Below are 20,633 nucleotides of genomic sequence, written 5' to 3'. Positions count from 1 at the left end.
TGAACCCCACCCCGTACGGCGAGCTGCATGGCAACATGAGAGAGAGAGAGCAGGAAGATCTGCTGCAGCCAAGTGAACAACCTGCACACTCTGGACGTAAAAAGTACCAGAAACAACGCTCAGCCGTACAATGGAGGATACAGAGAAAGGTAAATGATTTGCTGATATGTCTCTCAGAGACTATGCTGTTACCGGAAATGTTTTTTCTTTTGTCTCGCGTGAACGTTAGCAAACTAAGTTAGCTAACTTTGCACAGTGACTGAAGTTAGCCTGTTGAGAACATATGCTACTTTTCAAGCTCAAACTAAAGTGCATTTTTCGTGACAGAGATAAAAAAAAAAAAAGTTGAGAGTTGGGAAGAAAAAAATGTTGGATACTTAAATAGAGTGCCCACGTTTACCAAGAAATATCACGGAAGATAAATATTTGTTTCAGCGTGCAAACAGCAGATCAGTCACTTCAATAAATACACAAACGAGGAAGTTGAAATTTCTATTTAAGTATATAGAGATAGATAGTTTAATTGTTAAAATTTTGTCAGGCTCCGAAACGTACAATTGTACACCGTGATTAATCGGCATTAGGATGGTTTTTACATATGATGAAAACTCCATATTCTGTAGCTAACAGACAACTTAACCGGGACTAATAGGTCACACCCGTTTGACAGCCTTCCCCATGTTCTCTTAATGTCCCCACTGTACCTGTTGTAGTCAAGTCAGACTTCCTACAATTCAGGTCCTTTTTGAATACAACAATGAGTGCATGTGTTTAGTTTGAAAGTAGCACAGTCCCATTCTCTATCAGTCAACGTTTCAAGGCTGTGTGAGGTTTGTTACTGAGGTCAAACAGGCCCAAGCACACGTGTGGGACTGCAAGCATTTTAATGTGAAGAGAGTAAGTGAGTGTATGAACCACAGGTATGCTATGAATGCATTCTACCTGCCATTCCTGCTTCCTCCACCTACCTAGACATTTCCGCTCCTGCTCTGCAGCCATCTGCTCTCTCATACTTCTACACCACTTGCCTCTCGTTACCCATCCTCCAGGTTTGCCTGTTGCGATAACTGCTTCTCAGGCAAGTGCATGTGCCTTTGCTGCAATACAAGAACATTTGCAACAAATAAAGCTTGTATGTGAGACTCACTTCAGTTGATAGAAACACTGTTTTCATATGTTTTATTTGCAAGCAACAAGACCTTGTAGTTCTTGTGGAAAGATGCAAGAGATGCCTATTTGTTCACCTCAAAGGGAAACAGGTAAACAAGGCACGGCCCTGACCTCATTTCCCTTTTGCAAAAACAGTCTTGCCCCCCCCCCCCCCCCCCCCCCCCCCCCCCATGCAGAAATGTAATTTCCTGATGTCTGCATGTTGTGTTTTTTGGCCTCAAGGTGAAATATGTTTTAAAAGGGAAAGGTGCAGCATTTTTTATATATTGACACATGTAACCTGTTACTGACTGATAAATAATTCATGCGTATTAATATTGAACCAAATGAGGTCTGTGTTAGTCAAACAGTCCTGTCAGTCTATGTCGGTCTCTGTGTATGTGCTGGAGCTGGACACAATACAGAAATACTTTGCAATACACTTGCCCTGGAGTAAATGCTAAGTTGGTGGCAGTCATAATGTTTGGTTTCATTTCATTTGGTTGAGAGGTGTTTCATTCTAATGGTATTTTTAAGAAAACTGTCTCTTAGTCACTGTTAGTTAGGGACTACTTGTCTTGTGACCATGGTTCCTCTTTGGTAGTGTAGGTTTCCTGTGCCCTGCATATGCTTTTAAGTGTTTACTTTACCACATTGTATTATTTTCCTTAGGAGTGCTTCTGACTGGTATTCATCAAAATCACAATATGACTTTCTTAAGCTGTCTTTGTGTTTTACAGTAGCCACTGTCTCAGTTGCTGATGCATCAAGTGTAACAGCAAAATTATGTATTAGTTGTTATGTGCAAAAGAAATGAACTTGTCAGACAAAAAGCAAACTCTACAGGCTTCACTAAGCTGTGCTTTACTGCAGGGTGGCAAGGTGTTGGTTTGTTCACTTCTCTGCCTACAGAAGTCAATTTTCATCCTTCCCCATTGTCATTGTATCCCTTTGAGTTATCATCATAGAAACTAATTAGTTCTCGTTTTTATCGCCACACTCTCATGGCAGCAGTTTGTTTTATGGTCAGTCTTTCATGCAGGTATCCATGGCAGCTATATCCTGGCACCCCCTGTACCTCCATCCTTGTCATTGTTTTTATTTTTTTCGAATTGTTACCTGTTGGCTTTCAGCCTGCTCAGTCAGCACTTGTGAGACTAAAAAGACACTTTGAAGCATCATTATAGACCTCCCTTTTTAGTGTTGTAGAATTTCAGGTGGAAGATTACAAATAACTGAACGAAAAGGAGCTAGCTTAGCAGGTTTTAGCAGGCGTGTTCTGACTCGTACATCCCAAAGGAGCTGTCAGGGGAGTGGAGTCTGCTCCCCTCTGACTGTGTGTACGTAGATGACCTTTTTGATAGCAAACACCTCTTTCTTTTTGCTTGCTATTTCCTGCAGTTGAACAGAGTTTCCAGTAGTGACTTAAGTTTATATGGGTCCTTTTGCTTGAGTGAGAATTTCTTTGCTTCAGCAGTTCTTGTTTTTTAGCACAGATTCTGGAATTTGACTTTGTCTGGAGGACTAGCACAAAATTTGGCCATGATATATTGTGGAAAACTTGATTTAATTTGTTAGCATTTGTACATTAGTGTTCTTATAGTGTAAATGTATGGAAATAAGCAACACGTTTCATGCTGAGGCCTTATATTCTGCTATCAGTTTTTCTATGCTCATACCAGAGGCTCATTAGTGATTTTATTAAATAACTGAGAATATATCACTCCAGACGTGTACATAACACAAAATATGGGATTTAGTATCTTGACAAGACAGTTACGCATGGTCCAAACAACTTTTGACTGTTGCTTGGATGTAAGCTGTTTCTGGTATTTCCTGCTTTCCTGATAGAAGCGTATGGTCTGGACAGTCAGGATCACCAATCTGTCTTGTTTTTCAACTCGGTTGTCTAATGAGATTGATCATGAGCTATGGCCAACATTTTGGCTTTATTAGATTTCAATGAGGCACAAGTGGATGCTTTCAGCTGTGTGAGCGGTCAGGGGAAGTCTGTCACGGATAACATCTGCCCAGCCATGTACAGCTGACTTGTTCAAGTTAGCATTGTGTTTTTCGAAAACCAAATCATACTTTAAAATATGCGTTTGAAACAAATTTCAGTCAGAGTAAAACAATCTTTTGACCCACAAAACTGACAAAAGGTAAGAAGAAAAGGTAATTGAAAACATCGATTTATCATGTTAGCATTATAGGCTGAATACAACTCAGCAACTGTCTTTCTCTTGTAGAAATGTTCCATGTAGGTGGAACCGGATGTGTGTTTGCCACTTTCTTAAAAGCACATCTCTGTCTGTACATTAGTCATGATCGTCAGAGGTTGTTCAAAAAAGACCTCTTGTTTCATGTTTGCAATGATTGAACTAAAAGATGCACCCAAGACTCTGAACCCCGAACTAGAAAACCTGCAGGTTCACTTGTGTCAGCGGATTTGCACATTTCATCTGAAAGATAAAAGGGAAATCCCCATCTATGTGACAACTTTGATCTTTGAGTTAGAAGTTAGAAATTGTGATGTATGAGTCAGATGTTCCTTATGTTCTAAGGTTGTGATGCCACGTGTTTCAAAGGATACAATCTCTGTTCAATATACTTTCCATAAAAGTAAAAAGAAAATACGGAAGCTATAAAAAACAGATCTATAGTTAATGACATATAGAATGTGTCGGCCTACAAGGTAGGGAAAGCATTTAATAATAATAATAATCTTTAGTTATTATTAACATTATTCCAAATGTGTTGCCAGTTGATAAAAAAAAAAACAGAAAATATGTCCTGTTTTGTGTGCTGAAGACTTTTTTCTTTTTGCAGTGGAAAGAGGCATCAAGTATCGTTTTTTATATACTAATGTTGTATCGAAATTTAATATTCTGGTATCATGACAACATTACTGTGTTCTACATAATGGGCTACACAGTGCAGCCTCTGCACTTTGCTCTACGCACTGTAGCACTGAGAGAGAGAGAGGCAATGGAAAGACAACGATAACCCAAATATAGATGACAGTAGGACAACACATTATGCTTGTGCAAATTATTTGATGTAGCACCAAAATGCAGCGTTTAATAGTCTTTGTTACAGAACTTAAAAATACAAAGAAGAAACCCTGGCTTGTCATTCACTTTCATATTCGGCTTCGCTGTCAAATGGATTATATTAAACGTACAGATTATTAACCCTATATAATCAGTTTTATAACTGCAGAGAACTTTTCTATTGAAGTTTGATAATAACCAGCCAAGTGGAATCAGGTGGAGAAAATCTGTTCTTCTCTGTATCAACCACATAGACTTAGCCATGCTGTGACAGGTGGACGACTGCACATAGTATGAGTGTACCTCTTATCAATAAGGAAAGAGCCTTCATCTTCAATGTCGGGATATCTTATTTGTTTGGGATAAGACATTCAGATCTTGCACTTTAAAAATGAACCTGATTTAGTGTGTTCACCTTGTTTAAATTAATAGTTCACCATGTTTAGAAATCTGCTTGTTCTCTCTCTTGCTTACATATAGATGCAAAGATTGATACCACTCTCATGTCCGTTTGGGAAATATAAAGTTTAAGATAGAAGCTGGTTAGCTTAGTACAGCCCACCGTAAATCCTAAATACTAAGTACCGTAAATACCTTTGCACAGAGCCAGGCTAGCTGTTTCCATCTTCCTCCAGTTTTTATGCTAAGCTAAGATAACCAACTGCTGGCAGTAGCTTCATATTTACCGTATAGACATGAGAAGGGTATTAATCTTCTCTACCTCACGACAATACAGCAGCAAGTGTATTTGCCAAAATGTCGAACTATTCCTTTAAACAGCTATTATCTAGACCACATATGTAAAACTGATTCCATAAAGGGCCGTGTGACTGCAGGTTTTTGTTCCAACCAAGGCAGAGCACACCAGGCCAACCAATCAACATCAAGAGATCATTAGTTATCAGCTGAACACTGAGATCAGCTGATTCAAATTCCAGCCTGGTGTGCTCCTCCTTGGTTGGAAGGATTCTTGCCTGATCTAGACACTTGTCTACAATGCTACCACAGAGAGCATGCATTCGAAGCTTGTGAAGATGTAGATGCAGACATGGCACTCTCTATACAGTAAAGAATTACTGTCCAGGGCATTCACAGTATCCGTGTACCAGCTGAGGTGTAGGCACTCTTTGCACGTCAGAAGGTCTTTACACACTGGGAACGTGATGAATAAATGACTTGAAAGAGCAAAATACTCACCTCAGAGTATTTTGCTACTAATCACACCTATATCTATATGTAGTGCACGGGTAAATTGATGCACAAAGTGCCCCCCGTATTGGTTTAATATGACCTAAACTAGCTAGCTAGTAAACTACAAAAGTAAACTACTAGGATACTACTAGTAGCATACTGAGTAACTATTAGTTACTATTAGTTACTCAGTATTCTGATTGCCTCATTGTTCGGCTGATCCTCTACACAAATATACTGTAAATATGTAATATAGTGTGGTAAGAAATGCAAACAATCAACATGTCCGCCATTCTCATTACGTGATTGATTGATGCCTCTATTTGTGGAGCGAAAGCTCAGAAAAATCGACCTTGTCATGCCCTTTTTACCATGTAAAAAATATATATATGTTGCTTTTTCACAATGTAATATTTGCATTCTGTGTGAAAGTAATCGTGACAAAAGCAACAGTTCAAAAAAATATGAAGACACAGGAATTAATCGCATGAAAAAACGCCCCCCTCCTGGTGTGTAAAGGCCTTTACTGTTTTGCCCTGATGCATGTGTCATGGGGACTTTGTGGACCCTCTCACTGTATCCGCAGTCATTCATGTCTCATGACTCTTGTTTTAGGTCAATCATGTGACAGGGTATCCCATGAATAGTAAGGTAATTGAGCTCATGCTGTGCTTCATTAGCCACTTGAAAATGGCTGTTTGTTCCTGGCTACAGTCTGAGTGGATGGGTGTCATGGGTTATTTTTCTTGCTCTTATCCATTTCAGTGTATCAGTCAAAAATATTAAACAATTCAATCCAAGAGCACGCTGGAATTTTTTGGTTAGAGATTACTGTCAAAGTAATCTATCAAATTTTCATTTTTATAATCATCAAAAATAATACTTAAGAATTTATCCAATTCAAACCTTTTTTTTTAAGAACACAAGAATCCAGTGTCACTCAGGAATCAGTGGCCTAACTGGTCAGGAGGGCTGCAGAGTGGAAGTAATGTTGAGTATTAATGATGATGTAAAAAGCACTAATTTCATTTTCACAGTTATTTTGCCACTATATTATTTTTTCTTAGAACGGTGCAGTCTCACTGTGTCTCAGTGATGTGTCTCACTTTTATAGTTACAGTGGATTTTTTTTACTATGAAAAGGGGGTGTAGTGAAGTATGAGTGAAAAGCCTGTATATGTGTTTAGTTTTGGTGAATCTGTCCATCTTAGACTTATACTAGCAATTATGATGTACAATTTGCTTTCTTCCTAATAAAAAAGAATCAAAAGACCAAAGATGTCAGCAGACAGAGAGGAGGGATGTTGGAAACGATTCATTGTCCTTGATGTGGGCCTATTTTCGTGCATGTGTGCATGTTGATACTTGATAGTTTGCGATGAGTGACTGTGTGTGTGTGTCCCTTCCTGGGCTGACCTTGCTGAGTGGAAGCACAGTGCAGTAAAGCCTGACTCTGCATATGAGGGCACATCACAGTTACAGTAGCTAGCCTCACGTGATAGCCTTGCATGACCCAAGTGATTTGTACAGAACACCATAGCTTCTGTCTGTAAAAATAGTTAACCTTTCATGTATTTTTAAGCACACACAGCTCAAGTGGAGAGATGAAAACTCCATTCTCTTCACTTTGACTTGGATTATTGTGGAATTTGTCCCCCACTGCCTTAGTGCTTCCAGGACAGCACCCTGTCCTCGTCTCTTAATGCAGAGAATTTCCTGGAGATCACACAAACATGCTCGTCTGGCTCTGAACCACAGAGAGATGGTGGATGGGAACTCTGTGTAGCTTTTTGCACTGATCATATGATCTGTTCTTTTTCTCAGACATTTCTTATGCAGTTTTAGGCAGTTAGGATGAGCTGTTCTCATTAGCATTAGTCTAATCTATGTGGATCTGGGTTTCTTTGTCCTTCATTTCCAATAGATTTTCAGTAGTCCGTGTTCAACCAGAACTGGAACCTAGATGCTCTGTCCTAAGGTGTATCAGAATAATCTTAGAGCAAATTTACATTTGAATTTGATTCGTGCTTCCTACTAGGAATAGTTCACTTGCAATAATCCCGATTTCATGCAGCTCCAATGTACTCTCACTTCCTGACTACTGCAAAAATGCCAAAATATCATTGGTTTCATCTTCTCAAATTTGAATAGTTGTTGGCTTTCTATCATATTAAAATAAATCTCTCTTGAATATATCAACTCAGGCCTTTAGAAATGTGATGTAGGTTTTTTTTCTTTCTTTTTTTTTGGTCACATTTCATGCACCAATCAATTAATGGAGAAAATAATTTGATGGATAATGAAAAGGGTGATTAGGTACAGCCCCAGTATGATCATACACATTGGCACATGCACATGTACGTGCTCTCTTTACCACACATAGAGCACTTTCCCTCAAGTGCACACACAGTACCAAGTGTAGCCCCTGGCATCCTCTCCCCTCCGTCCTATCTGACTAGCATTACTGCTGCTCCAAGCTGGACTGACCACCCTGGATTAGTGCTTCGCTGTAATCTGGGACACTGCAGATTATTCTTTTCATCTAATGCCTCGCTACCACACATACACACACACACACACGCATACCACGTGACCAGCTCACACAAATGGGACCTCTTTTATTTCCTCCTTGGATGTCAGGCTTGATGACGGAAAGTGCGCGAAGGAGGGAAATGTCAGAGAGACCTAAAAACTGGAGTCACGCAATATCACGACAGCACTAGCTCTGCTAATAGCCACCAGGACCTGAAAATGACACTGATTGCGCAAACGGATGTTTGAAGGATGGACTGAGAATTGACCTTTGGGATTACGGTGGAGAGGAGGCGGGAGGTTGTTTCTGCCTGGTGCAACAGCTGCTTGAAGGGACAGGTAACTTATTAACAGCAAGACAGGAGCAGAGGAATCGTAACACCTTGGCCTGCTGCAGAAACGCAAGAAGGAAAACCGCCATTACTGCACTCTCACTCTGACCTTTTGACTACCTGAAAGCCAATAAAAACCTCCTCCCACGTTAATACACACACTTGGATATTGTGTCACCCACACCATAAGAGTCCAGGGCGGCGTACACAAGGAGTCACAGAGCCAACATACGCCGGGATCACATGCAGACAATCAGCACTTGGCTGTCTTTGCTGAGGTAGTGGCGGTGGTGGTAGGGAGGTGACGGTCACTCTCCGAACAACAGCACACTGCAAGCTGTAAAGATGGAGCCCCTGGAGGAATACCACTCTCCGTTCGACTTTGAACAAGGAGTCAACACCAACTACCTCTACCTCTCCCCAACCTACAGCACCACGCCGCCCAGCTCCCCAGCTGACAAAACCAGAGGTAATCACAAGGAGGAAGGGGAGAGGCCGGGCAGTGTGTGTGTGTGTGTGTGTGTGTGTGTGTGCGCGCGTGTGCGTGTGCGGGTGCGGGTGTCTGCGCGTGACAGCAGCTTGTGCCAATTTTTAGTTTGCTTCTATTCAGTTGTCGCACTTCTAGTCGACTTTTTAAAAACATTTTAAGAAAGTCATCACACTTCCTCCCAGATTCAGATTATGTTACTATGGTTACAGTTATTATCACACACAACTCCTCTTGAGTACAACCTGCTGCCCATTTTGCCTTCATCAGTGTGTTTCTTCATCATTTTTCAAGACACAGTAGGCTCACATCTTTTCCAGCAAGGTAGCTGAAAACTCTTGTTGGATTGGGTGTCTTGGAGAAGAGCTGTGTGAGATTTGCTCACGCTGGCGTGCACCTCGCTGGGTCTGCTTTCTCAAAGTTAAACATCATTTCATGCCATGAAGGTGTTGGCATGTAAAAATGTTGTTCTGTCTTTCAATGTGACAGCCATTCATTTAAATATAGGAATTAGATACCACATGCTATTCATGGAGTAAAACTTTCCATCACACTCTGTTCTGTTGAATAAGTCAATATTATAATGCACAGTGTGTCAGGACCACATGTTGGTGGCAGCCTATGTGCTGTGTCTCTGACCGTGTCTTGCTGTCTCACAAACTAAAGTTCATTTGATTATCATAAGCTTTTGGGAAACTTAGTCCAGCGAATCAGGGATAATTTAATATCATCAGCTGAGTTTGGATCGGAGTGAGCCAGAAACGTCCTTATAACAAATGTAGCATGACCTTTGGTTCTGCTGATCGCTTTTTGTTTTTTAAAGCATCTTTGCCACACGGCCGCAGAAAAAGAAAAAGCTTTTGATGTTTTGTTTTTGTCTGCGGAGGTATGGAGGATTCTATTTTTACACAAATCTGTTATTGGGTCTTTAATTATGTCGTGCTTATCATATTTTAAAAGTAAGACTGTCTTAAAACTTGACTCATCTTCCAGGCTAAAGATAGTAATCTATCAAATCCACATTTCTTGGCGCTGCTTACAGATCTAAAAAGTAGTTATGTCATAATAACCAAGCAGTAACTATATTGCAGTTATCGAATGATTCATGCAGACACACATTTGCAGAGCTTTGTTTTTGACTACTTATCACAACAGAAAAGATAATTTTGTGCTGGGAGTTTGGCGAGTGTGTTGAAATGTTGCTCTTTTCAGCCATGCATCAGCTTTACAGCCTCGCTTTTCTAATTAGCTGTTATGGATTTGAAAGCTACAGAGAGTCACGTGGCCGTGGGGCAGTGCATGTTAGTCCAAGAGGAAATGAGCTGAAGCAGAGGGGTAGGGCTGCAATGTGGGCGGGTATGCAGTTTGGTGTAGCAAGCCAAACTTCTGCCTACACCCACATATAAACGTCTCTCTTTCTCTCTCTCTCCCATTGTGCCTTTTCTTTCTCTCTTGCTACATGAAACACACCTCCAAGGCATACATTTGCCACATACCAACCCCCACACTCACATAGAGATCTCACATTGCTGCCTGCAGGAAAGTATAACAAACTTTACATAGCAGAATGCCCAGGCGAGGTATCGGCCCACAGAACTAGTTCTTCTCACCCCGAGGAGGCACTGGACTTTCACTGTCGCCTCGGAAACCGTCCCATTGGTGACTGAAGCACAGCCATCCATTACACGATTCTGTCAATGTAAGCAGGTGTGTGTGTGAGAGAGAGAGAGAGGGCCACTGCTGCATCACACAGTAATGGGAGGAAAGAGCAAATATGAGAGAAAGTGTTATGAGGGGAAAAAGAGCTTGAGGGCAGATGAATGCTTCAGAGGAACTGTGGGGGTGGTTTCAGCGCTCGAGGCTGAATAAAGCATTTCCACTGTATATCTTCTCACTTAATTACTGTAACGTCTGCCTCTATTTCCTCAGTTAAATGATGGACTAATTTTCAGTTTAATCACTTGCATGTTTTGACATAAATATTTTCACTTGAGACTTACCCAATCAACCCTTCTTATTCCCGTGGTGTTAATTAATGTTAGAGCGAGTGATGGCACGGCCCAGTCCTGAGCTTGTGTTAACACTAGGCTGAGAAATCCTCTCCGGCGAGGACATTCCTTCGTGGTCTTTGTGGGAGGATCCCGTACGTTGCTAGATCCTTGTGATTTTGGTATCTCTGTCCTCGCCAAACATTTTGGGAGTATTGGGGTGTGAGATGAAAGAGGAAGGGCGCCAAGTGTTTGGAATGAGGTGGGAGGAGAGGATGTGGGGTTTGTCGAGTGAAAGAGATAGTTCAGGGTCAGGGATCGTAGCGTGGAAAGAGTGCGCAGCTGACCGCATCCGTCAGGGATGCTGGGCGTGGTCAGAGGTGAAACAGCCTTGAGACATTGAACCAGGGAGGGCAGCGAAACACTGCTTACCAGCCTTTTATTAAGTTACTGCTGCGCAGCCTTTTGTAAACATGGGTTCAGTCGATGGCTAATGTTTGGAAAGGCCTGCTTTTTTGTGTGTTTGATGTTCAGCGGTCAGTTGCTGCAGATCTAACTAATGTAATCAGAACTATAAAATATAAACAAGGAATATTTGTTTGTTTAAGCACAGATTATTATACAGTTTACAGTGTTATTTGATGTAATATTTCAAGTGTGAGACCTGAGTCTGTGGTGCTGTCTAGACCTTTGTTTGCTAATCTGAATGTACCTGAAAAGAATCGCTTGACGTTTTGGGAAATGCGTATATTTGCTCTCTTGCAGGAAGCTGGGAGCATTGATACCACTCTATTATTTGAATGTTAGGTGTGAAGCTGCAGCCAGCAGCCAGTTAGCCTAGTTTAGCATGAATACAGAAAACAGGGGTCACAGCCTGGCTCTGCCCAAAGGTAACAACATTCACCTACCAGCACCTCGGCCGGGCGCAGTGACTTTTTTTTTAACATCAAATGTTTTTATTTACTTATTGGTTTGTTTTGTTTTTATCAGTTAAATAAGTTGATAACCAAAAACAACCAGCCAGTTAAACAATGTTGTTCAGCTTCCTACTTTATTTACAAGGGGCAACGTGCCACACCCACCCAAATGGTCTTGCTAGTGCCATGGCCAGTGGGTCCAGAAGTTAAATGACTTTAACAAGGCCAATCTGATCTCAGATCTGTTTGGGCCTCTCCTCAGTTCATGCTTCAGCTCTGCTCTCCTCCCTGCGGAGCTAATGGCACAGTATACTCCTTTCCTCTTTTTTTTTCAGGCTGTCATATTTTTGTCTTTTGTTTCTATATTTTTACTCTCACTGCGAATCTTTTAAATTCTAGGAAAGACCAGATAAAAAGAAAAACTGCCTCAGAGGCACGTTTGTGTCTCCCGTCCCGGCTCGGATCCGGCCTAGAACATCCTCACCCGCTGTTGTCCTTTTGACTGACAGGTCCTAACAGCCTCTCAGCTCGTGTGTTCTCTCACGTCGTCTGAGCCCAGGATGTCTCTATCTAGAAAGTCCTTTGTATTATTGATGCACTGCTGCTCCTGCTGGGCAAAGCTCTGCCAGAGACGGCAACATCAAAGCCACTGTACGCTCTATGTGTGGAGTGAAAATATGACAAAATATGAGAAGGTGTTTTGTGCAGCCGTACAGTAGGAATGGAAACTTATGTTTGGGAGCATGAAAAGCTTTTTCCTCTTGGCTGCCACCTTTCATCAAACAGCATGTTTAGCATTGTTAATTTTCCTAGTCTTACTCTCTGATATCATTCACATTTTTGTGTGCTACGGAACGGCACAACAGCTTTACTTTGACAACCAACATCGGCCTCTCCTCTCGCACCACCTGTTCACTGTCACACAGCGAACATGGGCACTTAAACGTCTTTAAGAAGTAAGAATCTATAAATATTCCACAGCCAAAGTGGATGCACACGACTTGCCAAGTGAGAGGATGTGTGGACTTCGCTAACATTTTTCATTTTCTCCCTCCAGATTCCCAGCAGCATCCGGACTCAGTCCCAGAGATGGGAGAAGATGCAGTGATGACTGCCGGTCCCTCTTCCCCGTTCCCCGCCTTGACGGAGGAGGAGCGGCAGGAGCTGCAAGAAGAGTTGGTCAAGGTCAGGTTGGGGATCACGGATTAAAGTGGTGGTGGTTCAGGGAGTCAAGATCAGGCGTTGAACCCAATCTTGTTGAGAAGGATTAGTTTTAAAAGCCTGCTATTTTTTTTTACTTCTAAATTTAAACTAAAAAGATTTTTGTATTTATTTATTTTATTTTATTTTATTTTTTTAATTGTACATGTGTAGTATATGCTTTGATGGTCTTTAAATTTCACAATTTGCCCATAGAGAGGACTGCCTTCCATAGCAAGGTGCTCATTTCAGGTGCCCTACCTCAGGTCCCCCTGTAGCTGATCCCACCACTTACCTTGCTTCAGATGTTGCATTACTTGCCAATTTGTAATTCCCGTGACCGCCAGTATTTCCAGCAGCTCTTTCACCATGATTGTATTGTTGGGAAAGGCTGTGTGAAACAGTCATTTGCAAATGAGCTGTGTTTACCGAGCCCGTTTCGTAATATCCTTCATAATATCCTGTGTTTCGCAAAGTGGAGATTTAGACATGATTTAACATGTCATTTGTAAATATAAAAACTGTGGACGTTTGATCCATCTAACTGTCTGTATGTGTGTGTGTGCAGGTGGAGGATGAGATCCAGACTCTGTCCCAGGTGCTTGCGGTCAAGGAGAAGCAGTTGGCGGACATCAAGAGGAAGCTGGGCATCACACCGCTCAATGAGCTGAAACAAAACATCACCAAGACCTGGCAGGGGGTCACCACCTCCAACGCGTTAGTACTCCACACTCCACCACAATATCAAGCTTTTGCCTCTTGATTTCAGGCCATAACGCCTTTTACACTCCCAACAGCTTTATTATTCAACAAATGCATGGTTGGGTGCTGATTCTCTGCATGTTTGATAATGCTGAGGGGTTTTTTTCCATATCTGAAAATGTGGCTAACTGTCTGTTCTGTTGGGAGAGGATTCTTTCTCCTCTGAAGAATAAGGAAGAAGATGTCAGTGCTCCCGACAGGCTGTCTGTGTGAAAGCTGATGGGCTTCAAATTATAGGAAATGAGCAGCATTCAGATGCTCTCAGGCTTTTGAAAATGAAAAAGACGTTGAATCCGGTCCCGACCGTGATGCCTCCCTCCACTCTTTGATCTGTCTGTCTCTTGCCATCTCTCTCATTTCCTCTCTTTCTGCTGCCCATCACGTCTCCCTCACTCCGTCTCCCCGTCTCTCTGTCAGCTATAGGAGGACATCTGAAACACTGTCTCAGGCGAGTCTGAAGGCTACGGCAGCGTTCTCCAATGTGGGCTCAGCCATCAGCAGGAAGCTGGAGGATGTCAGGTCAGTCAGACAGGAGACATCAGCCTGACAGCATATTCAATAACTTTAAAAATGAATGATATTTTGTGAAGCGGTAAATCTTTGAGAAGCCACGGCATGATTTTGGGAGCAGTGACTTGCAAGTGCAACTTCTTGTTTTTACAGTTCAGCTTTTCTATAGATTAAACAAACAAGATCTAGCATGTTCATTAATTAGCTTTACAGGTGCTGGAAGGCTAGCTGTTTCCCTTGTTTCCAGTCTTTGTGCTAAGCTAAGCTAACTCACAGCAAGAAAGCAAACAAGTGCATTTCTGAAAAAGTTGATCCATTTCTTTAATGTACATACACAGACACACCACAGATGCCAGTAACTTACATCATTATTCGCCCTTTGGAGGTTGCAGTTATACAATCCGGATTCAGAAGAGTTGGGACGCTGTGTAAAACATGAATAAAACAGAATGCGATGGTTTGCTAATCCTTTTAGACATATGCTTAATTGAAAACAGTACAAACTTTTCAAATTTACGTTTATTTATTCCCAACATTTTTGGAATCAGGTTTGTGTGTCAGACCTAAGTTGAAGAACTATTAAATCTTTCTCACAGATAAAGACTTTTTTAATATATTTGGCTGCTGTCTGTCCATCTCCTGAATTTCCAATTTCTTTCTGACTGTCCGTTTTTGTTAGCTATCTGATATGATGATGCCATTCGTTACCTCCATTAATGACCAGTTTTACCACTTATAATCTTCAAATGCCGATTCTAATGACATTACAGTTCACAGCTACCAGCTGTCTCTATTATCTTCTCCTTACTCATAAAAGGGATATATCGTGGTAGCCATAGATCTAATGGATTGATTTTCTGTCCCACTTTCAAAGTGCCAAAGGCATCTCCTCTAATATCTAGCAATACATTATAGTTAATATTTCCTGCTCAGATAAGGCTTAAAAGAGCAACAACAGATTGTTCCCTTTGAGATATAGCTCCAGTTGCCCCCCCCTCCAGATCCTAATCTCTCTTCTCTCCTGTCATCCTTCTTCTCTCTGGATTACTGAGCTGCAAACAAGATTATTAGGCCCCCCCCCCCAAAGCACCAGTGTGCTGAGAAATGCAGCCTCGGGATGAGCCTCAGCACAGAGCTGGTTTTGGGGGTGGGGTGGTGAAGAGTGACCTGACAGGGGTCAAAGGGCGTGTGTGAGTGTGTGTGTGTTTATGTGTGTGTGTGCATGCTTTGTGCTAATTTTGTGTGTGTGTGTGTGTGTGTGTTTGATGACAAGATATTCCCCCATGATATATAGGATTAGCACACACCCACTGTGTTAATACACAATCGATCTTAATTGGATAAAGCAGGATTTATAGGATTTAAGCACTTAGAATACCCGCTCATTGAACATATAGAGGAATAAATGAGGGGTTGTACTGTATGTGTGCTTCTCTGTCTCTTTTGTTCTCTTGTTCTCTCTGTGTAAAACTGCACCGCACTAAGATGACCACTAACGCCCCCTTTCTTCTCCATAATGCTGTCGGATAGCATGCGCTCATTGCAGCACTCAGCTAGTATGCCTGTCATGAGGTAAGGGGACCCACACTGGTTTGTGTTCATGTGACTGGCACACAGTGGTGCCCTCTCACACTTTGGTTGTGTATTTGCATGTTATGGATTGTATAGAAAGGTCTTAAGTGTGCGATCATCACTAAGAGGTGTTTAATCGGCGATCAGTGACGCTGCAGCTTTAATAATCTCGCCTAGACAGACCTCTGTTTCATCAAAGCTTACAGCTTGTCAAAAATATGGAAAGCTGAGGCGCCATCGATTAGCCGTGAATCAGGAATACTCACACCTTCAGAAACGGCTCCTCTGGTTGGCTTCTGACAGAGTAGAAATAAGTTCTGTCCAGTGTGTCCACTGGTTTGAAGTATGGACATGATATAACCATCACTGTCGCTCTCTTTCTAAGCAATGTGTGCTCAGTTTCTCCAAATCTTTGATCTGTAGGTCTGGATGTGTGAGATCAGAGCTGCGAGTTATTCTTTTCACTACCAATCGGTTTGTGAATCATTGACTGATTAATCGACTAAATAAGCAGTTGTTTGGTCTATAAAGTTTCTTCATGTGGCTCCAACAATTCAAAACCTGAAGAGATTTAGTTTCCTATCAGAGAAGACTTAACTCAACCAGAAAACATTCATATTTAGGTTAGCTGACCACTGTATTTTGAGGGTTTGTTTTGCTAAAAAACATAAATTTATAGTCACATTAACTTCTCTTCACTGGTATTTTAGAGGAACTTGTTGACTGCCACCTCATCCCGTCCACTCTGCTTTCTCTCGATTATGTTTTCATGCAACTCAACACCTCTTAGCACCGTTTCAGTAGAGCAGAATAGAATGGGGTCACTTTAGAAAATCCTGCATTGTCTGTGCTGAGTATCAGATAACATGTCCTCTAAAGGTGTGAATACAGTGGACATCCTGCGCCTACAGCGACTTGTCTGCATCTTGTCTGGCGGGGTGTAAAAGCGTGCGAGATATGTTCAAATGCTGCAGGTCGAGCTATGATCTGGTAACTTGTGTCTTTTTCTGTCACAGGAACGCACCAACTTTCAAGACATTCGGGGAGAAAGTGGAGACTTTGAAGGTAACTGATTAAAAACAGGACTGTCGGCCACACTTTCAGACAGAAGGCAGCGTGTTAAAGCCCAGGACTGTGCACAGAATCCTGCCTCGGACCTTGAACTAATGATTATTAGGACTTAAAGATCCACCAGGAATGTTTTCAGGAAGTGGCACCAGTTGAGCTCCATTATATTTGTGCACAAATGTGTTTTTTTACTGATGTTTTTAGCAGCTGAGTGAAGTCGGTCAGTCTGGTCAGGTGGTCTGTGCATTATCCTGTAAACATCACCCTTTCACTAAAAATAGGACTTCACCTTTAAATTACTTTTTATGTTCAGAAAGCGAGCCTTGAGTTTGGAATATGTTAGCACAGATTTTAACAGAGTTTCTATTTGTTTGTTTGCTTTGTGTATAAATCACATGGTTAACTTGTGCGAGCTGGTCATTTTATTGTCCTTCCTCGCTTTTTCTCATCACCGTGTTTCAGACCAAGATGAGTCCATCTGCGTCCGCCACCACCCCCAACGACCGGGACGACGGCAGTCCCGCCACCGACTCCTTGCTCGGCCAGCCGGAAGGCTCGCCCACCCAGGAGGCGCCGATGAACTGAAACCCGCCTGACCTCCCACCCACCCCTCCTCACTTGACCCTCTAACCTCTGGACCGTCAACACTTGCCCCCTAAACTTTTGTGTGCCAGTCTCCCTTTATTGGAAACAAATGACTTACCCCGGCCTTCCTTGTGATCTAATTGTCTGGTCTTTTTGTCTGACGTGCTCGCTTGTTAACCACTGTGGAAACTGAAAGCATGGGATGGGTGCAGGCATGTGGTCTCGTGCCAATCGTGTATTTTTTTTTTTCTTTCAGTCTGTGCTGGCTCTCTGCGGGAGAAATCCCCCCCTGCTGTACGCCTCTCCTTTTCTCCTGCACTGCTTATCCCTCTGCCTTTGTCTAACCAGCAGAGCTCAGATGCCAAACATGCTCTTAGTTTACTTTTTTTCTTCCTCATAGTAACACTGTTTATGTTTGTTTGAGTGTAGAAAATCGCACAAATCTAGAAAGATTTATACTCATGAAGTTGATTAGAGAAGCATTGACACTTAAAAACTTTGATTCTTGTTATGTGAGCCTGGCAGTTGTTGCTCTATTGCTTCTGCATGGCCCTTTTTTGTGTTGGAGTTATTATTATAAGCACTTATTTTGTCTGCCTCCATTTTGGGGGCATTCTTGGTTTACTATGGGTTTCCATTTTGGGGCCAATCTGATTTCCGTTTTTCCTCATTATATTCATTTTAGGACACCACACAATTAAACTAGTCTAACACTGTGTTCAGAATATGAATGTACGCCTTTTTGTATAACTGAACCCACAGAGCTGAGCTCCTGATGCCGCGTGTCACAACTGCAGCCGCCGACTCCAGAGCTTGCATTTCAAAACACACTTCTTAATAAAATCCCTTTTTCCGTAAGAGTAAGAAAACGATCGCCACGCTCAGATAGTTGCGGGAAAACGGCCAAGATCAGCATAACAGAGGCAGAGCAAACACACAGTCAAGGTTCAGCCTTGACCCGAGGTGAGACTGAAATAAATGTGTCTCTTCCACAGCCAGAGTCAATATTTAAACACTTGTCCATTGTTTCTACGTGGGAGGTAACACCTACCTCCCCCTTTCTGTGATACAGATAAAAGTAAGGCAAGAGACTCCACCGGGTGTTATTTCGCCCACTGATACAGGATTATAATGTAAAAGAGTCGGTTTATCTTAAATTTCCTACATGCAATACAGACATTTCTTTTTTTAGCCGTGCTCGCTGCAGGGCTCTGCAGATAGTTCTGCTTTGGTCTATAAATATCTTAAACATGATTGGATGGATTGCCATGAAATTTAATAGACATTTGGAGTCCCCAGAGGATAAATTGTAATAACCCCTTAACTTTTCATTCTTGCGCCATCATCGGGTCTAAATTTCAATATGTCCAATTCTTTGGTTTGTGAGGAAACACTTGCAAAGCTGCTGACGTTCCCAGACCAGGCTCATCTGTACTGTGTGTTTAGTGCTAATCAGCAAACGTTAGCATGCTAACATGCTAAAGAATGGTAGCATTGTCGTCGGGAGCGTGTTAGCATGCTGGTGCTAGCATTTAGCTCAAAGCACATGTGACTAAGTGCAGCCTCACAGAGCTGCTAGCATGGCTGCAGACTTATATCACTCCTGAGTTTTATTTTGAAAAAATTCTAGGAAATTGCATGAAACAATCAAAATCTGCTTCATAAGATTATGGATGCTATTTGCTGAAAATGCTGCTTTCATACAGATCAAGCACATTTTCCAAATGTTAAAAAATTAAATAGGATGCTATCACACCTTCAATCACAGAAGCATGTTCTTGAATTGGCTTTACAATCTCATGCTGCTTCATATGTTTGTATCCCAGACAAACATACAAACATATGAAGGTTTGTATCCCAGAAACGATTACACTGCTAAACAGTCACTCCAACCAGACACTTTTCTGATTGACTAACATGCACAGGGCTACTGATGGAGGTGAAATAAAAATTAAAGGGTTGATTGAGCCAATATGAACACAGCCAAAGTTTCCTCTGATACACAAATGGAGGACAGGAGCAGCCTGGTACAAGTCTTCCCCTGCTGGTGAACAAGTGGCTCGACACCAGTGTAATGGATTTTTCACAGTACTACAATATCTCATGTCCTCATGTAACACCGCTTCCCAGCCATGACCTGGTTCGCTGAGAGAAGCCATTACAGCCTTTTATCTCAGACACGAGGCTTTTATTTGTATTTAGTCACACACACACTCACACTGGATTTGTTTGTTCGTTAATTGGAACCGTGGAGTGAAGAAATGTACTCTAATTAAAAATACCTCTGAAGTAACCTGATTCTGAGTCTTAGTGTAAGAGGGGAAAAATATAAAAATAAAAAGGGGAATCCTATTTTGACTGCAAGGGGAGCTCATCAAGTGTGACATGCCATAGTGTTTGAAGGATGGGACATTTTTAACATGTAAAGCCTAACAAGGGAAAACACCTTTGAATGAACCCACAGAGGGTAAAATTAATAAATAAATGTGACTTTGTGGCCTCATTGTGTTCAAAGCAGTACCTCGTTTGAACACAAGAGGGCAGTCAAGAACAGAAGCAACACCTGGTGGCTTTATTTTTCCAGATCGAGACCAGAGCAGATTGCCTGGAGACAAGCCGGACTGCTGATGAATCATAGTTATAAATGGTGCCTATTAGATTTAGCAGATCTCTCTCCTGAAGCCCAGCTCCAGAAGGATATTGAGGGAAATAAGAGTCCCAAAATCTGCTTCTGAGGCCTACTGTGAGCAATGGGGGGTTCCTGTATGAATGATGATCTTTAGCTAATCCGTTTAAGTTATTTCACATGGGAAATTCCTGTTTGTGTAGTTTTGTCTTTGCTCCTAAACTTAAGTGGGAAGAGCTGGAAAAAGGCGATCCGTTCCTGGGCACAAACCAGGATTTAAAGCTGAACTCGGCGATACACGGAGGCATTTGCAAAGGTTATTGAAAAACCTTTAACTTTAATTGTTGCACATTTAGTCATGAACAAATGATGTTGTGAGAGGAACATTTAGGATTTCAGGAGATTTAACATTTTATACTGTAAAAGAAGGGTGACTAAAGCCCTTCAGGGAAACGTCTGTTTAAAGTGGGGGCAAAAAGCAGAAGTACAGATTTAGATGTGAGTGTAATGATGTGGTAAATGCTTGGCAGAGAAATGTCAGTCAGTCATAGTTCATTGAGATGCATGCAAAGTAGTCAATTACTAAAATTGAGAAAACTTTTCACGTAATTCCAAAGTGTAATTTCTGTGGAAGATTCTCTCTTTTCAGACCAGATTTGTG

At 41.8% G+C, this 20,633-nt stretch overlaps 1 protein-coding gene across 1 annotated transcript; it reads left to right on the top strand.

Moving 5' to 3' along the window:
* Positions 1-16: 16 nt before the first annotated feature.
* On the top strand, positions 17-19,796 carry tpd52 (tumor protein D52). Its single transcript, XM_041955365.1, has 6 exons — positions 17-149; positions 12,707-12,834; positions 13,418-13,566; positions 14,029-14,130; positions 16,710-16,758; positions 17,224-19,796. Exons 1-6 carry the CDS (start codon positions 131-133, stop codon positions 17,344-17,346), a joined length of 570 nt encoding a protein of 189 aa, XP_041811299.1. The 5' UTR covers positions 17-130; the 3' UTR covers positions 17,347-19,796.
* The last annotated feature ends 837 nt before the right edge of the window (positions 19,797-20,633 follow it).

This window comes from Chelmon rostratus, chromosome 16 (genome assembly GCF_017976325.1).
Source record: "Chelmon rostratus isolate fCheRos1 chromosome 16, fCheRos1.pri, whole genome shotgun sequence".
Classification (NCBI taxonomy): Eukaryota; Metazoa; Chordata; class Actinopteri; order Chaetodontiformes; family Chaetodontidae; genus Chelmon; species Chelmon rostratus.
This window is presented reverse-complemented; position numbering and strand designations above follow the sequence as displayed.